The sequence below is a fragment of the Haemaphysalis longicornis genome, unplaced genomic scaffold, assembly GCF_048455015.1.
Source record: "Haemaphysalis longicornis isolate Haplotype H1 unplaced genomic scaffold, Haemaphysalis longicornis Haplotype H1 scaffold_1, whole genome shotgun sequence".
Lineage (NCBI taxonomy): Eukaryota > Metazoa > Arthropoda > Arachnida > Ixodida > Ixodidae > Haemaphysalis > Haemaphysalis longicornis.
This window is the reverse complement of record NW_027526203.1, coordinates 247,702,939-247,725,908: the sequence shown is the minus strand read 5'-3', so window position 1 is coordinate 247,725,908 and position 22,970 is coordinate 247,702,939. Positions and strand designations below refer to the sequence as shown.

At 46.5% G+C, this 22,970-nt stretch overlaps 1 protein-coding gene across 2 annotated transcripts in view; it reads right to left on the bottom strand.

Annotated features, from left to right (window-relative positions):
• The window catches only part of LOC144143621 (FK506-binding protein 15-like), a 204,991-nt gene that overhangs the window by 24,488 nt on the left and 157,533 nt on the right, over positions 1 to 22,970 (bottom strand). For both annotated transcript variants that reach the window (XM_077675464.1, XM_077675465.1), the window contains exons 24-26: positions 11,295 to 11,402; positions 7,031 to 7,178; positions 456 to 791 (exon numbers count right to left, since the gene is read on the bottom strand). In XM_077675464.1, the coding sequence (XP_077531590.1) occupies positions 456 to 791; positions 7,031 to 7,178; positions 11,295 to 11,402 (592 nt within the window). The remainder of the gene's footprint in view (positions 1 to 455; positions 792 to 7,030; positions 7,179 to 11,294; positions 11,403 to 22,970) is intronic.

Genomic DNA, 22,970 nt, shown 5'->3' with positions numbered 1-22,970 from the left:
AAAGCTCACACATGTTGCTATAAAATGCCATGATTTTCTAGAATTGAAATCAGCAGTCTGCAACGCTGAGCATGGAATGACTCATTGTAGAATGTCCTAATCGGACAGAAAATCAAGCTGCTACTACACAAGAATGTGAGGGTCGCTGGTGCCACTTACAACAGATTATTTGGAACATTCTACACTACCATGTTAACGCTGACATGATTGAATGATACAAAAATACAAATAACATCACTCAACCCCCCACTCCTTTTTTGACAAGAAAAAAATTTCTACAGATTATTTTTGCTTACTCTTCAAACTAACCATAAAGCAAGACGCTTGGCAGGCCAGTGCCAGTGGTCGAGTTTTTAGGAACCTCCCCACTCATGTCATACGTAAATAAAAGAAACAAGAATAAATAACCCGGTGATGTAACAGAAACCTCGCAATGGTATGTTGGCACAGCTTACATGGTCCCGCATCTCCCGATGGTTGCACCACATCCCCTGGCTTCAGTCCCGCTGGAGTAAAGCTGTCAGCTGCCTGATTGTCGCTGCCGTCCTTTGCACTTTGTGCCACTTCCACCTGCACCGAACTTCCGCCCTCATCTGCTGGAGCCACATTTCCATCGCTTGCTTCTACTTTGGCATTCTCTGGTGGGGGTCTTGCGGCCTCCTCCTCACTGTTGGGATGACTAGAAGCAGAGTCGCCACTCGGTGCTGCCACAGGTGGAGGTGACGACGACGATGACGACGACGAAGCTTGCTCGGGGGCACACTTTTCTTCGGCCAATTTTGTGGCTTCTTCTACGAGAGAACGCGACACCACAAGTGCGTTATCACTGACAACAGCTGCACACTGAGAACCACATGTATGCCAGCAGAGTATGGGCAATATTGACTTCACCCACACACACTGCTCCCCTTTTCGCCAATTCTTGGAAGCACTCTCCAGTAAAACTAAAAAATGTGACTATTTTATAACAGTGAAACCAGGTTACGTGTCCCCCGGTTATGTAATGACCCGCTCCTTGCGACAGATCACCGCAGTCCCGCAAAACTCCCCACAGAAACAATGCATTAAAAACCCTGGTTAGATGATGCAAGAGTACACACGGCCCCGCTCATGGACCTGGAAATGTCCTTGGCGGTTGAGAAGCAGGTTTCCTTCCCACCTTTCCCTCTGCTTTCCTTTCCCACTGCATCCCCCACTCTCGTTGCGTTCCCACCTCAGTCTCTTTCATGCCGTCCCATCGTTTTTTATTGTCCTCGCCCATTTCCATCGTCGCCCCGTACTGTCGCTTGTTTCAATTCTGTTGCCAGCTGGTTCGCTTTGTTGTTGGCTCTCTCCCGCCCTTTTCGTTTCCTGGGCTCATCCCAGAAAATCCCCAGTGGCTGCTTATGCTTGTTTTCTTTGTTAGTTCGCGATTAGGAAAATGCGCATCCGTTTTTCTGGTGGAGGCGAAAAGCGAAAATGCCCGTGTGCTCGAGATTTCAGCACGTGTTAAAGATCCCCAGGTGGTAAAAATTAATCCGGAGCCCTCCACTACGGCGTGCCTCGTTGCCAGTATAGCGTCGGCACGTTAAACATCAGAGTCAATCAAATCAAAATGTGCATGAGGTTCATTTTTATTTATTCTGGCTGTGCACGATACTTGAAAACAAAGGCTACTGACCATCAAAAAACGATCACAATAACTGAAGAAGTGGGAAAAAACATCGAGCTACTGCTGGCTCTTGCATCTGCAGTGACCGCTTCTGTTCTTACCAGTAACGGATGTGTGTTTCCTGCCACGGCAAGACTTGCACGCAGCTTTGGCATCCCATCCTTCTCACACTCTCGCCATGCTCGGCCCTATTAGCCCTCTCAAACTTACATCACGCATGTGACGCATGGCTGGCAGGCTAATGCAGAATGGCCTCGGAGCGCAGAAAATGTGCGAGTACTTTTTTTTGTTTTAGGAAGTTGGTATTTAGGTTAGGGGCTCGTATATGCAAGACACAGTTTAAGGTGAGCGGTTGCAAATTACATGAGGACGCAAGTTAGGCGGTAAATATGGTAGTTTAAATAAGTTGTCAGTTCAAATATGTTGCACTAGACCAGCGGGCGGCAACCTGCAGCTCGCGGGTCAAATGCGGCCCCCAGCACGACGCCAGAACCCGCCCCCCTCCCCTTGGCACTTCCTGTATGAAGGCTGACATAGCAGTTTTCACCGCAAATGGGGTTAGACAGAACAAAAAAACATTGCTCCTTTGAATAAACATGAAAATAAACATCTATTCCATTTTCGTACATTAGTGTCAATTTACTGATTTTTCTTTTCTTTTCTTGCAAAGCCCCCTTCTCCCAAACAGCTGTCCGGCCCCCGCCTTGTCGGCTTCATGTAACTTGGCCCTCCACCTGAAAAGGTTGCCGACCCCTGCACTAGACCATGTAGTAGGCAGTATTTACTCCTACCCTGTTCATGATGGTTTTGTGCGGTCCCAAGTAAGTCATATAACCGGGGTTCCACTGTATTTGTTCTCAAGGCAGAAGCGGGAGGGGGGGGAATGAGCATAAAAAGCAGGACCAGATGCTCAGACTGCACCCTTTATAGGGAGATTTTTCTATCACTGATAATGAATAAATTTCATCCAAAAACTTTGAATATCTGAGTGCATCATTTAGGTGGAATCAGCACGAATGAAACAAAGAGTGAAGGAACAAAAGGTCGGCTGCTGTATTCCTTCCCTCAGTCTTTGTTTTGTTCGCACTGGTACTAACGAAGAATTTCATTCCAACTTGCGTAGCATGCAACACTTCTACATCATTTAAAGCTGGGATTTTATTGGACTAGCAGTTTTCTTTGCATATGCATTCGGCATTCACCGTTTATTAGCTGTCAGCACGAAAATTCGGGGTTAAGGAATGGACTCGGGCAGCACCGGAAAGGAGCAGTTGGAGGCCAATGGGAGGAAGCCTTCAGCCTGCAGTAGACTTGGATAGGCTGGTGGTGATGATGATGACGGCGACGATTACTATTATTATTATTTCGATAGCATATGCCCTAACCAATAAGGTAGGATTCCTACTCCATGATTACACATGTTCCCTAAATTATAGTCGAATGTTTCGAATTTCCCATCTACTGTTAAGAGCTTTTACTTCATTACTTCAGATACACAACAAACTCAGATTATGTGGCAAAGTTATGATCCTTGATGTAAATTTTCAAAAATACTTGAGTGAAAAAAAGAGAAAAAGGTGAAACCAGCAGTGGCAATTCCTTGCTGCTATGGCACAGCAAAACTTTTATGGTCAGGGCACCAACAGTGAACCACAAAACTACTTAAAATAATCTGAATTAAACCTTAACTCTTTCCTTACTGTACCTATTCAAAGCAATTACCAGAGAACAATGATTTCAATCTATTTATTTATTTGAAGTGCTCACCAACAGCACAGGGCCTTCTCGGGTGATGCACCGCATACATAGGTACAAAGAATACGAACAGGCAACATACATGGATACAAGGAATACATGGATACAAGGAATACAAACAGTACAAATATGGGCAGCGTATAAATCAGAAATTGGTAAATGTGGAAGTGCAGATAGATATATACAAAAGTGTAGTGTTATCGAAAGGAGACGCAAACATTTTTGAACGGTAAAGGCTCGGAGGATGTGTCTGGAGTATGCACAGGAGAACGTACGAACATGGCAAGGAACGTACGAACACGTACGAAGATAGGCAAGGTAGTGCTGTATGTGAGGAAACACGAGAGCAGGGAGAGAAGTGCAGGAGCGACCTCTCCACAGCATGCGTATTCAAAATATCATACATTTTCAGAGAGCGCTTAAACAGTACCAAATCGCTGCAAAAAACGTCTATAGGAGATGGAAACAGACTGTTATAGGTGAGCTGGCACCGGCTGGCTGGTGCCAAACTCATTGATCTGTCTACATCAAAGCATCCATGCGGCCGTAGTGGTCTGCTTGGCACTCGCAGATGGACAGAGCTTACGAGGCAAGGGCAGTCGAACTTCGAGTGAATACAATTAAACAGAAAAGCCAGGTCGCGCCTGGAGCGCCTCGCTGATAGCTCATCTAAATTCAAGATCTTCAGAAGCCCACCGTGCTCATATCGGCTCATAGGTGAGTGGCGAGAAAACACGGTTCTAGTAAAGCGCTTCTGAATCCTTTCTAGTCGAAGGGAGGACGAAGGGCTTAAACAATTCCAAATTGCACTAGCAAAGTCGAGCTTGGGCAAAATGAGAGCGCGATACAGTGAAACAAAGCATGAACGGTCGGTGAAATCCCTGGTCGCGCGGGAAATTACGCCAAGCGTACGGAGACAGGAGTTGGTCAGATAGTTCACATGCGCGTTAAAGAGCAGTTTCGCATCCATCATTACGCCCAAATCGCGCACTACGGTAGCGCGTTTTACAGGTTCACCAAGCAGCAAGTACGTAAAAGTGAGCGGGGAAGACTTGCGAGTGTATGAAATTACGATGGTTTTCGAGAGGTTAAGTTTTAGATAGTTGCAGTCACACCATGCAGAAACTGCGTTGATATCATTTTGCAGCAGTACACGATCGTAAGGTGAAGAAATAGTAGTGCGATAGAGCTTCATATCGTCGGCATACTGGGAGAGCGAACAGTGCTTAATAGCGGGGTGTATGTCATTAACAAAAATGTTAAAAAGGAGAGGGCCCAGAGTCGAGCCTTGAGGTACCCCTGAGGTCATCGGGAAGGGCCGGGAAGTAGTGCCTTCGTAACTAACACAAATGGACCTGCCTTTTAAGTAGCTGCCGAACCACTGGCATAACTCAAGGGAAAGACCGTATGCGGACAATTTGCGAAGTAGTAGATCGTGATTAACAATGTCGAAGGCCTTGCTACAGTCAAAATATACTGTATCTACCTGTTGGCGAGACAGTACTGGAGGGCCGATGTCGTTTAGAAAACAGGCAAGATTTGAATCTACCGACCTTCCGGGCATGAAGCCGTGTTGGTTGAAATGAATTAGTGGATGCATAGCTGATAAAAGGTAGGAACATTATTGCGTTCTAGCTGCTTCTAAGACAAATCTATCTGGCAGTTAGCACAAGCAATGACCTTTCAGAATCTATTTCATTTTCATTCATGAAGTGAAACTGAATTTTGATGCATATGCGCAGGTACTGCAGTGTGAACATGGAAGTGAAATGGGTAATGGCCGCCAGTCACCGCAGCTTCCAAAGAGGGAAGGAGGGAGGGAGATAGAGAAATTACATTGCATCAAGCACTTGATTTTTTTGGCCGCGGCATCAACCTTTAGATTTTGGTTCTGAATGTGTTTACGGGTCAAATCGACCTACAATATAAACAGTTTTCTATTAATAAAACTGTGCTAATTTTTATCGGTAATTTCTGCTGATCCTGAATGCCCTAATGGCCATTCTAACTACCTGACAGCAGTTTTGGCTTCATTTTCGCAGCAAAAACTTCACACTTGGCCCTAGTATGTAGTGACCCAGCACCATGGTGCCTTTGTCGCTTACTACTGCTGTTTGGAGAAAGATGCGCCCCTCAAAACTCAAGTGCATCTGCACCTGATTTCCGTAATAAGGGCTGCAGCTGAAAATCACAAGATAACAACCAATCATCAGAAATCAGTTCTGGTAACAGCAGCATCGCAAACTGGCCTGGAACAGCAGCAGCTGTTAGGGGGAAAGTTTTGTTCTTAACACTGTGGGGTTATATCTTTCTGTGGCTATTTCTATGGGTCTAGTGATGGTATACTACGAATAACTAGATGTTCTAACACGTTTGTAACAGTTTCGGTTTCAGTTTCACGGTGAACACATGCTGCTACTCCAGAGTTATTGATCAATTTTTGTTGCATGAGAGCTTCTAAAATGCTTCCTTTTGGTCTCCATTCTTTCGTTGGGAGTCAAAAAAAAAAAAAAAAACTATTAATGGAGATATGTGCTCTAACAGCTCTCTCTTTTTTGAATGCCTGTCAAATGACCTATTTAAAAAAAAATTACAATCCTTTGCCTTTTGCTCCGTGCCCCATCTCTCTCTCTGCCACTAGCTTCACACATGCTTTGGGCATGTGGGTATGTTTGGCATCTGCACCACATAGCACCTAAAATAGGAACATGGCACCTCGTTGCTTCGCTTGTAGATATGTGGCGCTCTGAACCATCTCATCTTAAAAAAAAAAACTTTTTATGCCTTACTGGTGCCGTCCATCGTTATGCCAAAACGCACTGCAGGAAAGCCAACTTACAAAATGAACGCCTCAAGACAAAAACGCTTCTCGTAATCGAAATTGAACTTGGGTCCCTCGTGTTATGAAACCGATGTCCACCCAATTGCACCGTTCCGACATGGTCAAAGTTTGGATTTCGGACTTTGACTCAGATTGTATGGGAGAAAGCTTCAGGTTTCAACCATTTTTCTCTTATTAAGAAAGGGGCTTTGACAGAGCCATTTTGGAATGCCCGGGAACTGCTCAGAACTACTCTGGACAGGCAAATAAAGCAGACCAAATGAATCCAGTACAGGTGTCAGTGTAGTGATACTGCCATCATAAGGTGGTAGAGTCTTGAGCAGAGAAGCAATAAGTAATTTTTAATGGGAGACACTTGTACGGTTGCCACGTGTTGAATTTATGGTGACAGTGCCACCTAAGAGGAGAGTAGGGTAATCTGAACTGCAACACCACTACACGGTCACATTTGCAAAGGCAAACTTCACTTTTATAGCCTGATAATGGCGGTTCATCCGATTCGTGCCTTGGGCATAACGATGGAGTGCGACACTATTATCAGGTCCATTAAAGGCACAGGAAACAAGGAACATGGAAAATGACCTGGCTGGCTGTTGAACACGGTACATACTGCTACTATTCCGACAGCTAAGCATGCCTGACGATTCCACGAGGGCAATAGAAAAAAAAAAAAAAAACTATATCCTAGCTGTCACGAAGGCTCATTTATTTGAAAACTGGCAAAGAAGTTTACATTGTTCTTTTTGTTCTTGAAGGCGGGAGGACGGAGAAATGAAGCTTACCACTGATTTTGTTCAACTGTGGCTGTGGAGGACTAGTGGGTGCACTGCTGGCGGCACCAGGGGTAGGCTCACTGCTGTGGTTGGCGGCAGTGGAATGTGTGTGGGCAGAAGAGGCCTGTCTCCTTTCCAACACTTCAGTGGTGTAGTCCTAGAGAGAGGGTGAAAAACAAGTGCGATGCCTAGGTGACGAGAAGTCGCAATTATGGTGTTTATTTTATTCTAATATGTACAGGAATGAAAGCGGGCTTGAGCCTTTCGGAGCACCTCAGGGAGCCAGAATAATGCTATGCTAGAGCAGCTTTAAAGTGTCAAAAGATGAGTTTTGGAGCAGTGGCAATCTGTTTGGGAGCAGATTTTTGAGTAAAATATTTTTTGCAATTTATTTCCTGCAAACAAAAAAACAAAAAGTCGAATTTTTCTTACTCAACATCCAATAGTGAGCCTACCACTTCCACAATGAGTTAGATGTGCCCATAATTAAAACATAACAGCTGACAGCATGCTAACATGCTGTCAGTTTTCTTAGTTATTGCAAAAGTGAGAGAAAACTAGAGATAACCAATGTTTTGAATAGCTACATTAGACCTCACACAAATGAAAAATAAATGTGCGTGATACAACACCATCACAGTCACGACGAACAACCCAGAGAAGACCAGAGATAGGACAAATGGTCCTCTTTGCACCAAACATCACTCTAGACAAATGAAAACAAAACAACAAAAAACAACTACGAGATACCAAGAGAAAGCAATTGAAAGGAAAAAAAAAACTAAGAGGAAACAAGAGATAATTTGAAGCATTGCATAACTAAACCTGATTAGACCCCAGAGAAGTCAAAAATAAATGTTGGGGATCAAAAAACCCAAAAGAAAAATACCCTAGCATATTACCCATTCTATTGACCAAGTAATGAATACTTCTACATACGTAAAAAAATACTGTTCAACTTGTCATGTTTACCAAACAACGAACGTTACTTTTTTTCGAGTACGGACAGTGGTCGCATGTCATGGAATAAAACAACCAGTTCCTAGCCAGTGCCGTGTGTCGTCGTGCCTCATCCCGTCTTTTAGCACTGCTTTGAATTCAGTTCAAAAAAAGCTGCGCTATATGGCTGTACGGTACCTACTGAGCTGATTACTTGCAGGTAGCTGCTAACTTAAAGGGGCCATAAAGACAAAATACGTGTTTGGTTCATTAGAAAGACTGCTTTGTTCCGATAACAATGATGCCAATTTACCGCAAATTTCGAACAAATAATAGAGATATTAAAGAAAAAAGTGGCAACTCCGTAGCCACTTTACGGGAACTTTTCTAAGACGTCACAGAATCTTGTTTGTGCAACTTGCGGCCGCCTAACTAACCCATCGCTAGGACACATGACTGGGCGATTGTAGTGGGGCCTCTGGTTCTGTTTCATTGCATCACTTGAATGCTAACCTGCAGTTAACACACTGACAATTATGCTTTTAGTGCCGGCCCATAAGACGTCATGCCTGCCCATAACATCTCCCTGTAGTGAGAAATTTAAAAGTTTCTGAATACTTCTTGCATTTTTTTTTTCCAGTTAAAAAAATTCAGGGAAGCTTGCGCTCACGCGCAAGACTTGAATGGCAAAGCTGTTGTAGGTGAGCATTGCATGACACACAGTTAAGTTTCAGTATCATTGTTTATTTGCATAGTTTGCATGGTTATTTGCATGGATAAAATGGCGAAAGTTCGACTGAATAGCAAAACTATTTTACTTTTTGCTTTTGACAATAAGCGTGCAGACTGCAACGACTGCTGATGAGGAAGCATGTATCACGACACAGTGCACTGTGCGGAGAAGCTGCATTTAGGGGCAATATCTGCGCCTTGCCCGCCGCCCATGGTCACTACCAAATTCCATGAAAGCGTGCCGCCACTTCGCAACCAAAAAATCGCGACGAGTGAGTCAGAGCGTTAGTCCTTTAGAGAGTCTGCCGCAACGTGAATGACAGAACAATGAATGAGTTTCTACTGTTTTCGGCGCAATGAGACTGGCATTGAACACCCCCTCACAGTCACCTGAAATTTCGTGGCACTGCTTGGGAGAGCAGTTTTGGCGCAATACTGCCTTGTGGAGCAGGGCGGAACAGGAAAAGCGGATTGGTGCAAGGTGGCACAAATGGCACAGCACTTACAACCACGATTATGAGGTTTAAAGGAGCCATGAAGAGAAAATGCAAGTTGGTTTTATTCGAAAGATTTCGTGTTTTATAGTGCCCCCAGCGCTTGTCCGGATACAAACGGTGCTTTATTCACTGAGAAATTAAACAATTTAGGTTAAAATTTTGATTTTCCCGCCCAATCGTGCGTTTTCGTGGTCCCAAATGACATCACAGGAACCGACCGCTCTGCAGCCTAGAGTACCTTCATTCATGCATCCGCCGTACAGGGTAGAGACACGTATACGCTGGCGCCGCCATTTTGGGTTGCTCGCTCGCCGCCGAAGCAAGTCATTGTGTCAAAACCGCGCTAAAATTATCGCCGCAACGCGGTTTACTGAAGGAGTTTGAATTATATTGTCTGTTTCGCGTTGCTAGGTCTCGTGGGAAACGAAAAGAATAACGCGTTGAGCCCGTTGGCCCAATTGCGGCGGCACGGGACCGTTCAAAGGTTGACTCCACCCTGTACAGCGGTATTGGTTTGTTCCCGCGTTTCTTTACGTTCCGTAACCTAGATGACGCCACCATACCGTGGCAAGCGTTTGGTTTGTTTTTGCCCGCATTTAAACCTGGCTTGTTTTTGTTGTGGGAGAAAATATTCGTTCCCTGAAACAGTGCTCGCTCGACAAATGGGGTCACGTAAGACACCGTTGCTTGCGTCAATCGGCCAGTGTCGTCTGAGGCAACCCCAAGCCCCGTAGTGCTGTGCAGCTAAACCAAGCATGCTGTGCGCAGTACGAACAGCAGAGCGCATCAGTACTTCTATATTTACATGTGCTTTCGTAACTTCCACTGTTTGTCCCATCATTCTTATTGCTTTGTAAAGAATGTCGCTCGTTCGTCTAGTTTGTAAGCTCTACCTAATTTGCGTCTGCTTCTGCCAGCCTCCGCCAATCGCAGAGCTTAGCTCATGTGACATCATAGGTTCTGTTGCGGGAAATGAGCTGGTGGGTCGCATGACCATTCCCGTTTTTCCTAATTATGTAGCTTATTTGAGCGAAGTTTACGTTAAAAGTGGTGTCAGTATGATTCTAACGAGACAATCTTTTGAATGAACCAAACTTGTGTTTTCTCTTCATGGCTCCTTTAACGCGCTGACGCTACACAGGCAATGAGGCACGCCGTAGTGGAGGGATCCAGATTAAGTTTGACCACCAGGGGATCTTTGACATGCGTCGAAATCTCGAACACACGGGCGTTTTCGCTTTTCGCCTCCATCAGAAAAGCGGCTGCCGTGGCCGGGAATCAAACTTCTAGCCCTGCATGCACCTTCCAAGAAACTATGTATGTATAACCAAAAACAACATGTTCACCAGTACTTGATACGGAGCAATCCATCTTAATGGCAGTCTCCAAAAATGCCAAAATGCTAACCTTTAACAATGGCCAAAGAGAAAAATGCATTTGAAAGTTTGAAATTTGTTTATCAATCAGAATGCCCTTAAATATGCTTTAAATTGTGTTTAGTACACTGAGGCAATGTCCAGAAATCACATGTAGGCCTGAAACCGAGGAGGTTCAGGCCTGCGTGGGATTATAGAGTGTGTTTCAGAGGGTGAAAAGGATGCAAACATTAAAACCAAGGCACTGGGAAAGCAAAAACGGTCCTGCGTAATAAGATGCAAGGACCGAGCTTAGAAGACAGGCCATCTGCACTAGGCATCAGCACTTTGAGGGTGCATTTTGCTTGGTCACTACACTAGTTAAAAAAATATTGGCAGCTCTTTGCATCCTTCTGAGCAGGACTGCTGAGCAGGCAATGCTGGAAGCCCACATCTCAGTAGGAAACAAGCGACGCCATCCAGTATAGGGGGACAGTAACATTCATCACGGTACTCACTATCATGAGGAGTGCCATACGGAGTGGGATAATCAACAGGAAAGAATGGCACTTTATCTCGCTCCTGACAAGTGTGAGAAGCAGAGTGATCCCTCTGCTTTAGAGCCCTATGCACACTCTTTGACGACCAACTCTGCTTTGCCTTCACCATTAATAAACGATGCGTAGATGTGATCACCGCACTTAGGCCAGCACGGCCATTCTCCCTACTCTTTTCTGCAAAGGTGCTCACCCTAATAATGTTGAGGATCATGCGTGTGGCCTCTTGCCTTGAGTACGTCTCGCCAGTGCTGAACTCCCGTTGAAGCAACTTGAACAGGGTGTTCATAATTTTCTTCAGCTGCACAACACAAGCAAAAAGCCCAAATCACTGAACGAGTCAAAGGGCGTACAATCGCAATTAAAAAAAAAAAAAAAGACTCATGGGAAAGGCACACACACCTGCTGCCGCCACCAAGTAATTCAGATATGCTTTTTCGTACCCTCCGCCACACCATCTCATTCTTTCAGTTCCTCCTTATGCACTTCAGTAAAGAAAACGTGCCCAAAGCAAGTTTTCAGGGGAACTTAGACACTGCTAGCAACATTCCGGGGGGAGGTTCAAACCAATTTTTATGCAATGACAGCTTGTGAAGGGAAGAATGAATTTTACTGGTTTATTGCAAGCTTGAATACCGAGAACAGGTGGAAAACACTATGATAAAGAAACTAATGTCTAAGGGTATCAACTAAGTAAAAATTTGCCCTGGAGCTGCCAAGGCTTCTTGAGGGCAGTAATCACTCCTCTTCTGGTTAGCAGTATTATTCCTTAAAGGGTCCATGAAGACAAAAGGCAAGTTTGGTTCATTCAAAAGATTGCCTCGTCGGAATCATGCTGACACCACTTTTAACAAAAACTTCGCTCAAATAAGCTGTATAAGTAGGAAAAAAGGGAATGGCCATGCGCATCACCAGCTTATTTCCCGCAACAGAACCTAAGATGTCATACCAGCCAGCTCTGCAATTGGAAGAGGCCGGAAAAAGCAAATGCAAATTAGGCAGAACTTAGAAGCTTGCCGAATGAGCTCTTTGCGCTTAAACTTAGGGCACATTCTTTTTATACAGTAAGAATGGGGGGATAAACAGTGGAAGTTATGAAAGCACATGTAAACATAGAAGTACCGATGCGTACTGCTGTTGGTACTGCGCGCACTATGCTTCGTTTAGATGCACAGCACTGCGGGGCTTTGGGGTTGTCTCAGACGACACTGGCCGATTGATGCAAGCGACGGTGTTTTTACGGGACCATACTTGTCGAGGAAGCACCATGTTTCATGAAACGATTATTTTCTCCATGAACATAAACAAGACCGGTTTAAATACTGTCACAAACAAAGCAAAGACAGAAAACGGCTTGCTGCGGTGTGGTGGCACCATCTAGGTTGACTAACGGTAAGCAAGTCTTCGCTCCACACCAGGTTTAGCTGAAAGACCTGTTCTTATGATGTCATTGACACTGTTCAGACACAAGTTTTGGCGCGAGAATCAAAATTTTAGCTTACATTGATTATTTTGCAATGAATAAAGCATCGTTTGCTTCCAGACAAGCGCTGAGGGCACTACAGAACGTGAAATCTTGAGAAAAAAAAAAACTTGTATTTTGTCTTCATGGCCCCTTTAAAGAGACAATGAAGAGAGCTGTAAACACAGCCTAATCACTTTATCGGGTGAGTGGCTACACAGCGCAGTCCACATTCTGTACAACTTACCCGTATTTTCTCAAAGAAAAGTGCATTCAGACGTGCCATTACACATCACCAACAGTTCAGGCGACCAGCTGTGATAACACACTCACAAGCATGCAGGACGGCATTTACCGAGTCACAAGTGTCTGCATCCAGTCACTAAGGGTGAGTGAATTTGAAATTTTTAAATGTTGAAAAGAGTAATACGATATTTGATTCAGTTTGAATGGAATAACATTTTCCGAAAATTTCAAATAGATTTACTAAGTATTTCAAAGTTTGCAAATGCAAGGGGGCAGTTGTTTCAATGCATATATAATTGTGCCTTGCTAAAAACAAGAGATGCCCCACTAAAACATAAAACTATAGCCCTTGCAATGAATTAGAACTAGTTGGGCACCAGATGAACCACACTTTTGAGTGCGTACGGTTGACTGTCACAAACATGCAGAGGCATCTCCGCAAGCGGCAGCAGGCTTTCCCGCAATGCTATGGTGATGTGCAGATAGACGGCAAGAGGAAGGTGAATTAGGGAATTTGGGTAGGGTCTTTTATCTCCTTGGCATTGAGCCAACTCCACCCTCGCACTTCTTTGCATGTAGCCCTGAAGCTGCCCTGGTGAACACTCTCTAGATAAGAAAGCTCAGCTACATAGTATCATAGTCCCCAAGTCCCTGATTTCCTGACCAAACAAGGAGCAAAGCTGATCTTTTTTTAAGCCTGTAATGTTCCTTTTGCGCCGATATGAAAAAAAAAAAAAAAACAACAACAATGAACTTGTCTAGTGTTGTGCTCCTGAATACATAGCCTTTTTGACGAGAAGGCGTTGCCACTGCGGCACTGGAGCTGGTTTGCAGACCATGCACACATGTTATCACGCACTTGCCCAATTTTTGGTCTCAAATCTTTTTACACATTTATATTAGTCATGAAATGCTCTCTGCAGAACCCATACTTAAGATTCTTGTGAATATTGTGGGCCGTTCATCTTTGGAATGACCTCCCTGATTCCGTAGCCTCCATATCTAATCCCGATACATTTCGCCGTCAGCTCCTCACTCTCTTCACCATGTGACCATGTTCCTAAATTGAGTGCATTGCGTATTACGGCGATTTATATTTTCCTTGTCGCTTATTTGTTGAACATGTATCCCTCTTTCGCCATGTTCAAGTCAGCAAATGGTGTATCTTCAAATTTACCTCACCCTGTACCACGATATAGTATTTTATTTTATATTTTTTGTTGTTGCGCAATGACCCTGCCTGTAAACTGTATGTTATCTGTCCTGTACTTTCCCGATTTCCCCCCTTACCCAATGCCCTGTTCTGGGGCCTGTAAGGTTTTTTTTGAATAAAGAATAAAGAATATGTGTGGGGACGTTCGGGGAAAATGTGCCTTTAAAAAAAATTCATGCCTTTGAAACGGACCCGCAAGCAGTGGGGTGGCAAATAGGGGATGATACCATTACACCATGAAGGCGTACTGAAAAGGTTTTAAAAAACAGGCTAATTTTCCATGCCTTGCACTGTCCCACACACACAGTTTCCTTCCTAAAACCAGAGTCCTTCAATGCGTTACTGGGCACGAAACTTCGGCGCTCGTTTCATATAGAGACCGCGGGCGCCACTACTGGCGCCACCGCCACAGGAAGGGCATCCAGCCGCCGCGCGTGCGGTATGTTTGCCAGCTCTTGCTGTGAAAACGCTCGCTTCTTTTGGTGCCTGTGCGCTGATTAAGCGTGTTTGTTTTGTAGTAGTTACCGATGAATCGTCCAGTCATTGTGTATATCGCCTGCCTTCAATAGTGTTTTATTTTTCCAAATCAATTACCGCCGGCTTCAGGCGCGAACGGCAACGGCTTCTTTGTCCCCCGGCACAAGCGCTGCACCGTCGTATTTACGAATTTTTAAATGCCTATTGTTTCTTTTCTTAAAGCAAAGGTTGTAACTACCATACATACGGTAGCTCCGTAATCACGGACAGCTGCAGGCCTATCGATAATACAATAAAAAAAACTGAAAGCAACCCAGTACGGCTCGTTCAGACTACGCTTAATGAATGTGTTGATTGCTCTAGAATGCACAGAACGCTCAGAGCGATAGCCCAATAATATTGTTGTTTGAATGAGTTGGTACATACTTGTGAACATATAAAAACGGTGTAGTAATGCATAGGATCAAAACACGAAGAGATATACAGGGGTGAGACAGCTGAACCAGATTTGGGAGAAGTGTCTGGAGCAGTGAAATTTCGATTTTGGAGCAGAAGAACCTTGATTTGGAGCAGAAGAACAACATTTATTATGTCACTTTAGGAGCCCAAAAATCAAATTTTTGGACACTCGGGGGGGGGGGGGAGTGCGCTTTTTAATTGGTTTTGAACATACACACCACTGAAACCGCCTTTCAATAAAGTTTTTCCCACCAGAGTATCACAAGGAACGAACTACACTACCTTTTTCAAACCATTTTTACATTCTTGGGCTCTATGCATAGATAAGGCGGAGTTCCGTTGAAAATATCGAATTGAAAAACTAAGCAATTTTAAGAAATTTTTATTATCCGTGAATGCCGAAGTTATGATTTTTGTAATCCCAGAGTCGGCGTTACGCACAACTGAGAGCCACGGCAAAAGTTGTGCAAAGCGAGGTGACAGTCGTCGCACCCCACCAGCCCTCCCATTTCAAGCCCCAAGGTGGGCGTTCACTACGATCGTAATTAGAGTATTGGTATGGTTAGTCACCTCCCTTTTGGCATTAAATTTCAATTCAGATAGATGAACCATTATTACTAGAGTGCGATAATCGCCTGTCCTGCTATCAGACACTGCTTGAACATTTGGTGATGCAGCCTGCGCCGCCACTTCTGCAGTGTCCATCGTCCCACTCCAGCCGCTCGCAAGCTCACTGTCAATAGCAACAGTAACTCGGCATTTTATAACGCCGCAATGAGTCCCAAATTTCACTTCAAGCACGTACTGCACCTCACACTCAAGGCCGAAACACGGTGATTTCGCGGGTACCCCGTTGGTTTTGATAAACCCTCGTCTTTCGAGTTGTGTAACTTCCCGCAACAGATCAAACGACTAAATGTAAACCCAGCCACCCCCATAACCAAAACCGCGGTAGAAATCAGCGAAGAGCACTCTGCCTGAACCACGAGAAACTGCTTCACCCAGCGGCCATGTTTTCCAATCTTCACCGCACCAAGATGGCGGCGCCCAGTAATGTCGTTCCGGAGATGCAGCGCTCCCAAAATTGCCGTTTTAAAATCAACTTGTACAAGTAGTTCGTCGCCTCAGTACACACTTTGCAATGGTTTTCGATGGGAAATCTCTAAAAATTCGCACATAACATGTGCAACCCAACATTGTGACTTTCGAAACAACTATCCCGTGGACAATTTTATGTGGGGTTTTTATTGAATGATCAATCTTTTGGACCTTTACAAACAGCATCACCTTGAAGGTGCTGGAAAATTATTCCATGAGTAAGCATTTTCCCCTGCTGAAATTGATGGGAGTGTTAAAATCCTTGGCTCTCATACTCTTTCGGAGCAGTTTGGCGCAATTTTTGCAATTTTCAAGCTTTTGGAGCAGCCTGGCGCAGGAAAACGAATTTGTATCAAAACTGCGCAATATGCGCAGCTGTCTCACCCCTGGATATATGGTGCCTGTGTGTCTTTACGCTACCACGCTTTGCAATCCTTGCAAAAAAGGACGCGTGCAAAGAAGAATAAAACTGATTTTTATCACACGCAACAAAAAAAATTTCAATATTACGAAGGAAGACAAAATGGCGTGGTCCAGCGTACAAAAATTTAATTTCTGCGCTGTGATGTACAGCACACGGAGGAAACAGAATATTGCCACGTAGCCAAGAGCGATGCAAAGTTTTTCTGAACGAAGTTTATTAAAGCGACCTTCTGCTCTACAAAAGACTAGAATGAAACACAAACATCGAAGAAGCAGTTCGCAGCGTGACGTACACAGATGAACGCCCATAAAGTGAGTTGCGTGGCGTTTGCTATGCATGCATTATTCTCAGAACATTATTAATTTCACATCCATGGAAATAAGATCGAGAACGTTGTTGAAGAAACAAAAAAATCTAGTGCCAAGGTGATACTCTTGTAGTGAAGGGCCAGTGCAATGTGGTGGCCAATCCACTGAACCCGGGGGGTAGTGCTTGCCGAAGGCAACGGGCCAGCAAGGAAGAAGACGAGGAAGGAGCTCGGAAGCTGTCGGGCAAGAAGACAGCAGGACGGCGCCCTCGCGGTGTAGGCCCGAGGTCCGTCGCCGGCGCTCCCTTCGAAGTTTTTGCCGTCGCGGTGTAGGTCCGACGACAACCCACCCTGGACGCCGCCGGGAGAAGCCGGAGTCCGAACCAAGAGCGGTTTGCCGGGGACGCAGAGCGCGGGCAGCGAGGCCACGTTTCAAGCCCAAGCTAACTCCTCCCGCCGCTAATCATCGGCGCAGCCGTACAGACTGCCACCTCCCGTCGATTCAGCGACGTCACCGGCCCGCCCCTGCTCCATCCATCGTGTCAGCCCCAGCGGACTGTAGTGGACCAGTTCCTCGCCAGTCCTCTGCGAGTCTTGTGAATATTGTCTTTCCTCTTTCAATGCCTGCCCGTTTGGATTACCTGTTCAATATAACGCGTGTGTTTGTGTAGACAGTAGTCCGGCTCATTGCTCTGCACGCGGTCCGGCCCAACATTCATGACAAAAGTGGCGAGCCTGCCAGGATTCGCGTGTTACCAATAGAGAGGAGTCCGGTTGCTGTTAGCCCTACGACCACGCAAATATTCGAACATGTATATCGCGGGCTTGGAAAGAATAATGAAGGCTGGGCAAGACTTGGGACTGACAGGTGCAGCCCTCCGCAACTACTTCGACACGGAGAAGGAGAAGCTGAAAAGGGAGCTAGCGTTGAGTAGGGAGGCGAGGCGACTCGGTGTTAGTGTTGCTCTCTTGAGAGACGCTGGTGACCACAAAGATGCTATCCTGCAGCAATGGCAGCAAAGGAAAGAGGAGGAGGAAAGGGAGGCACTCAGAGAGTACGAGGAAAGGAAGGACGCGGATGAACGCAAGATTGCTGCTCTGAACAAGGAAATTGCCGCGCTCGAATCGCGCTTATGCCTCGCTCGTTCGGCCGACATATCGCGTACCCCCGTACAGGTGCCAGGCTCCGCCTCTATCCACCCTGCTAATTGCTCAGTGCCTACAAATCGAGAGCTTGGTTTGCAAGCACCGGAGACTAATGACAACAATGCGGAAGGTCCCGTGGATGACAAGGCACCGTGTTCGACTATTCTCGAAGCGTACTCTAACAGCGGCCCGGAAGTCAATATTCCCAAAGGACTCGCAGCCGCCGGTGAGATGTTTTCGCGCTCCCAAAAGAGAGCGCGGAAAAGAAAGAGGCGCAAGGAGACTGCGACGCATTCGGCCTCGAAAACATCGGTCTGTGCCCCGAATCGCCGCACATCCAAGCAGAGACACTTCCTTTTGATTTCCAACCACCTCGAGACGGGATGTTTTCGGAAGTTCAGCATAAGAAACAACCACCACGTAACGCGTCGTCGATTTTTAACAGGCTCATTACTCCGTGGTAGTGTGAGGTTGGGCATCTTTTACGCAGGACCAACCACTGCTTTCCGGATCACCCCGCGAAGTGGTACGCAACGTAAAGGAACTCCACCCAACCGTTCCCGCAAACCCCTTAAAAGAAGCGCCAACGGAGGTGAACGCCACAAACCCGAAAGAAACGTGACCTATTCACCGCATTTCAATCCTGCTTTTTTCCTACCGGATTGTCAGGACACAGACACCCTAGTAAGAGGCGCAGGAAAGGCAACCAGAGTGTCTTTCACAGCAGAGGTTCATGCTCCCCGAAGCGGAAGAGGCGCCAAGTTACTAGGCAACCGTATGCTTTTCCGGCAAAGACGCACACATGTACAGGCGGTCACAGAATAAACCGGACCAAGCGAGCGGCGCGCGATAGCTATCGGTGCGACACCTTCCGGCCCAGCGCCTGCTGTCGAGATAGCGGAGGGCGCATGCGTGTCCCTCCCTATAGTTTGTGCATGTCAGTTTCCTTGACTGCGGCTGCAGCACTCCGTTCCTCTCGAATGCGACGCGCGGCGGCGCCTTGCGCGGCTCGCCTACCAAGCGGGCGTGATGCTTGGCAGCAGCCGGCAGCGTGCGCCATGCGCTGATGCCGCGTAACTGTGCGTTCATCTGAGAATGTTTGTTCGGCGCTCTTCTTATCATTTTATTGACTGAAACGCAAACTGCGTTGAAGAAAGGCTGCGATAAAGATTCACACATGACTGAACCAGTGCTGGTCGTTATGCGACAAACACACAGTTGATAGAACTAAAAACAGCGATGTTTTTTTTAAATTTCGAGTTTTTCCCGTGCGGCATATGAGAGGCGGTTTAAAGATGGGAGGAGGGAAGAAAGTAGGAAGGAAAGAGTTTATTCGCTTCGGAAAAATAGACCGAAATGCGCAGCTGTCGGTGTGAGTGATTTACTATCAAAAAGCAATGAGGCGTTTCCTTCCATGTCACCCATTGGATAGTGATAGCTATGAAGCGTATAAAGCACGTAACTCGTCCTGCATGGTCATATTCGTGAAGAATGCCTTCCCGCGTCCCCATCGAGCAATGCAGGCACAGCGTGCGACTTTTCATCGAAGGGACTACTCAGTGGGGAAGTTGCCACCTCACCAGGAGGTGTAGGACTTCTGTAAGCCGCATTATTCAAGCTTACCGCGATGATCAGGGCAGAATCATTGACGCAGAGAGCAGCGGGCGGCCTAAAGTCACCAGTGAGGAGCAGGAACTACTGATTGTCGCAGCCGCTGTGGCAGATCCCCTCCTGTCTGCAAAAGAAATTCGACAGGAGCTGTCATTAAATGTCTCTTGCAAGACAATTCGAAGACGACTGAAGGAGGCGGGACTCGGGAGTTGCGTCGCAGCGCAGAAACCGCGCGTGACGAACCGCCAGAGGCTGGAAAGGCTGGAGTTCACCCGGGCAGTGGAGCGGTGGACAACGGACGAGTGGAAGGAAGTTATATTCACAGACGAATCGACTTTCTCCACTCGCTGGCATCAACAGCGGCGTGTTTGGCGTCCGATGAGCTGCAGGTACGAAATTAAACTGTGAAACGTAGCTGGTAATGTGCATTCTAAATGATATATAAACTACTACAGTCATCATCATAATCATCATCAGCCTATCTACGCCCACTGCAGGGAAAAGGCCTCTCCCATTATTCTCAATTACCTCGGTCCTGTGCCAACTGCCACCAAGTTATCCCCGCAAACTTCTTGATCTCATCTGCCCATCTAACTTTCTGCCGCCCCATGCAACACTTGCCTTCTCTAGGGATCCTCTCTGTTACCCTTAATGAACAGCGGTTATCTTGCCTTCGCATTACTTTCCCTGCCCCCGTCCATTTCTTTTTCTTAATCACTACTAATATGTCCTTAACACGTGTTTGTTCCCTGACCCACTCCGCTCTCTTCTTGTCCCTTAATGTTACACCTGTCATTTTCCGCTCCATTGCCCGCTGAGTCGTTCTCAATTTATTGTGTAAGAGGTCATGTCCTTAACACGTGTTTGTTCCCTGACCCACTCCGCTCTCTTCTTGTCCCTTAATGTTACACCTGTCATTTTCCGCTCCATTGCCCGCTGAGTCGTTCTCAATTTATTGTGTAAGAGGTCAAATCGGGAGTATGGTTTAATGTGAGAATTGCTGAGCATTCCTTCGGGGATCCCGAGTGCAACGCTAAGCGTAACTGTTAAGTCTAGCAATGCATAACTACCTGTTAATAACTATAATTCGGAGCAACCGATATACAATGTCCCTGTAAATTTGATTGAGCTGTGTTCATTTGAAACGTTTTAATCGTAGTTTTATAAGCACCGTTTGTTAAGCGTTTCTTGTCACTGTTTTTTTACGAAACACTTCAGGTAACCCGCATAGGCTAACGGGGCTTTTGTAATTCCCGATGTGGAAAGAGGATGAAATTGATGCATAGTTTTATACAGGATACTGTTCGCCTACGTGGCAGTGGGGGTGCAGCCTCCTCCTAAAAAAATGTGCCAGTAATTTCAATCGATGTAAACTATCAAACACGGCGAATGTCCTTTCATTGATTTATCTAGTATACCCTCCGAACATCTTCGAAGATATCTTTCCTCGGAGATATCTTTCCTGAATGTATTTCTGTATTTAGCCCGATGGTATTTAGGTACCAGCTCTGCTACATCCAAAGCGTCCTTTCCAGTGGGAGGTGCTCCGTCAGCGTATGGGGCGCAATGAGTGCGGACAGCCTGGGACCCCTCGTCAGAATTTCTGGGTCATTCAATGCTTCCCAGTACTGTAACATCATTTCGACAAGTCTGTTCCCCTACGTCCTGGACGGGTGCATCATCCTGCAACAGGACACGAGCCGTGAGCTCACTGCACGTGGACCACGCGGTGCAACAGCTGCTGTGGCCTCAGTGTGGGGAAGACATAAATTCGATAGAAAATGTGTGAGCGATTATGAAGATGAATCTCGGCAAACGAAATGACTGCGGTTGCACGGCGGACGAGTTGTGGCAGGCAGTGGAAGAAGAATGGGGACGCCCGCGCCCCCGTCCCGAAATCATAAAGTCGCTTTATGAGTCACTCCCCCGACGCATTCGGGAAGTTATCAAAAACGAGGGAAACCTCACACACAATTAATACGGGGAACCACTCGGACAATCACCGATGTTTTTTTTTTTTTCCGAACCGTATAAACCTTCGCTGTATTCAGTTCTTGCTATCAACTGTGTTCGTCGCATAACGACCAGCACTGGTTCAGTCATGTGTGAATCTTTATCGCAGCCTTTCTTCAACGCCAGTTTGCGTTCCAGTCATTAAAATGATAAAAAGAGCTCCCAACAAATACTCTCAGATGAACGCACAGTTACGCGGCATCAGCGCATGGCGCACGCTGCCGGCTGCTGCCAAGCATCACGCCCGCTCGGTAGGCGAGCCGCGCAAGGCGCCGCCGCGCGTTGCATTCGAGAGGAACGGAGTGCTGCAGCCGCAGTCAAGGAAACTGACATGCACAAACTATAGGGAGGGACACGCATGCGCCCTCCGCTATCTCGACAGCAGGCGCTGGGCCGGAAGGTGTCGCACCGATAGCTATCGCGCGCCGCTCGCTTGGTCCGGTTTATTCTGTGGACGCCTGTACATGGAAGTGTGACTCTGGACAACGATTTCCTGCTGTATACAGCTCCGGACGCTTTCTTTTGTTCTTGTAGTGCACTCAAGCCGACTACGCCGTAGACTTTTCTGTTTCTGGTAGCTTCGAGAACTGCTTGAACTGTTTCGTACCCATGCGAACTGTTTATGGTGACGTGCTTGAACTTTGGTGTGTAAACTGTTTTCTTTTCTACGAACTCAACTGTGCTGTGTGACTTTGCTAATTGGATTGGTGTTTAGACCCTCTCTTCAACTCTTCGACACTGACTGGCGTTCTCCATCCCCTATGTCTAGAGAATAGTTCTTTCTAAAAAATTTCTGAAGAGGGGGGTAGTGCTTGCCGAAGGCAACGGGCCAGCAAGGAAGAAGACGAGGAAGGAGCTCGGAAGCTGTCGGGCAAGAAGACAGCAGGACGGCGCCCTCGCGGTGTAGGCCCGAGGTCTGTCGCCGGCGCTCCCTTCGAAGTTTTTGCCGTCGCGGTGTAGGCCCGACGACAACCCACCCTGGACGCCGCCGGGAGAAGCCGGAGTCCGAACCAAGAGCGGTTTGCCGGGGACGCAGAGCGCGGGCAGCGAGGTCACGTTTCAAGCCCAAGCTAACTCCTCCCGCCGCTAATCATCGGCGCAGCCGTACAGACTGCCACCTCCCGTCGATTCAGCGACGTCACCGGCCCGCCCCTGCTCCATCCATCGTGTCAGCCCCAGCGGACTGTAGTGGACCGGTTCCTCGCCAGTCCTCTGCGAGTCTTGTGAATATTGTCTTTCCTCTTTCAATGCCTGCCCGTTTGGATTACCTGTTCAATATAACGCGTGTGTTTGTGTAGACAGTAGTCCGGCTCATTGCTCTGCACGCGGTCCGGCCCAACATTCATGACAAAAGTGCCCGACAGCTTCCGAGCTCCTTCCTCGTCTTCTTCCTTGCTGGCCCGTTGCCTTCGG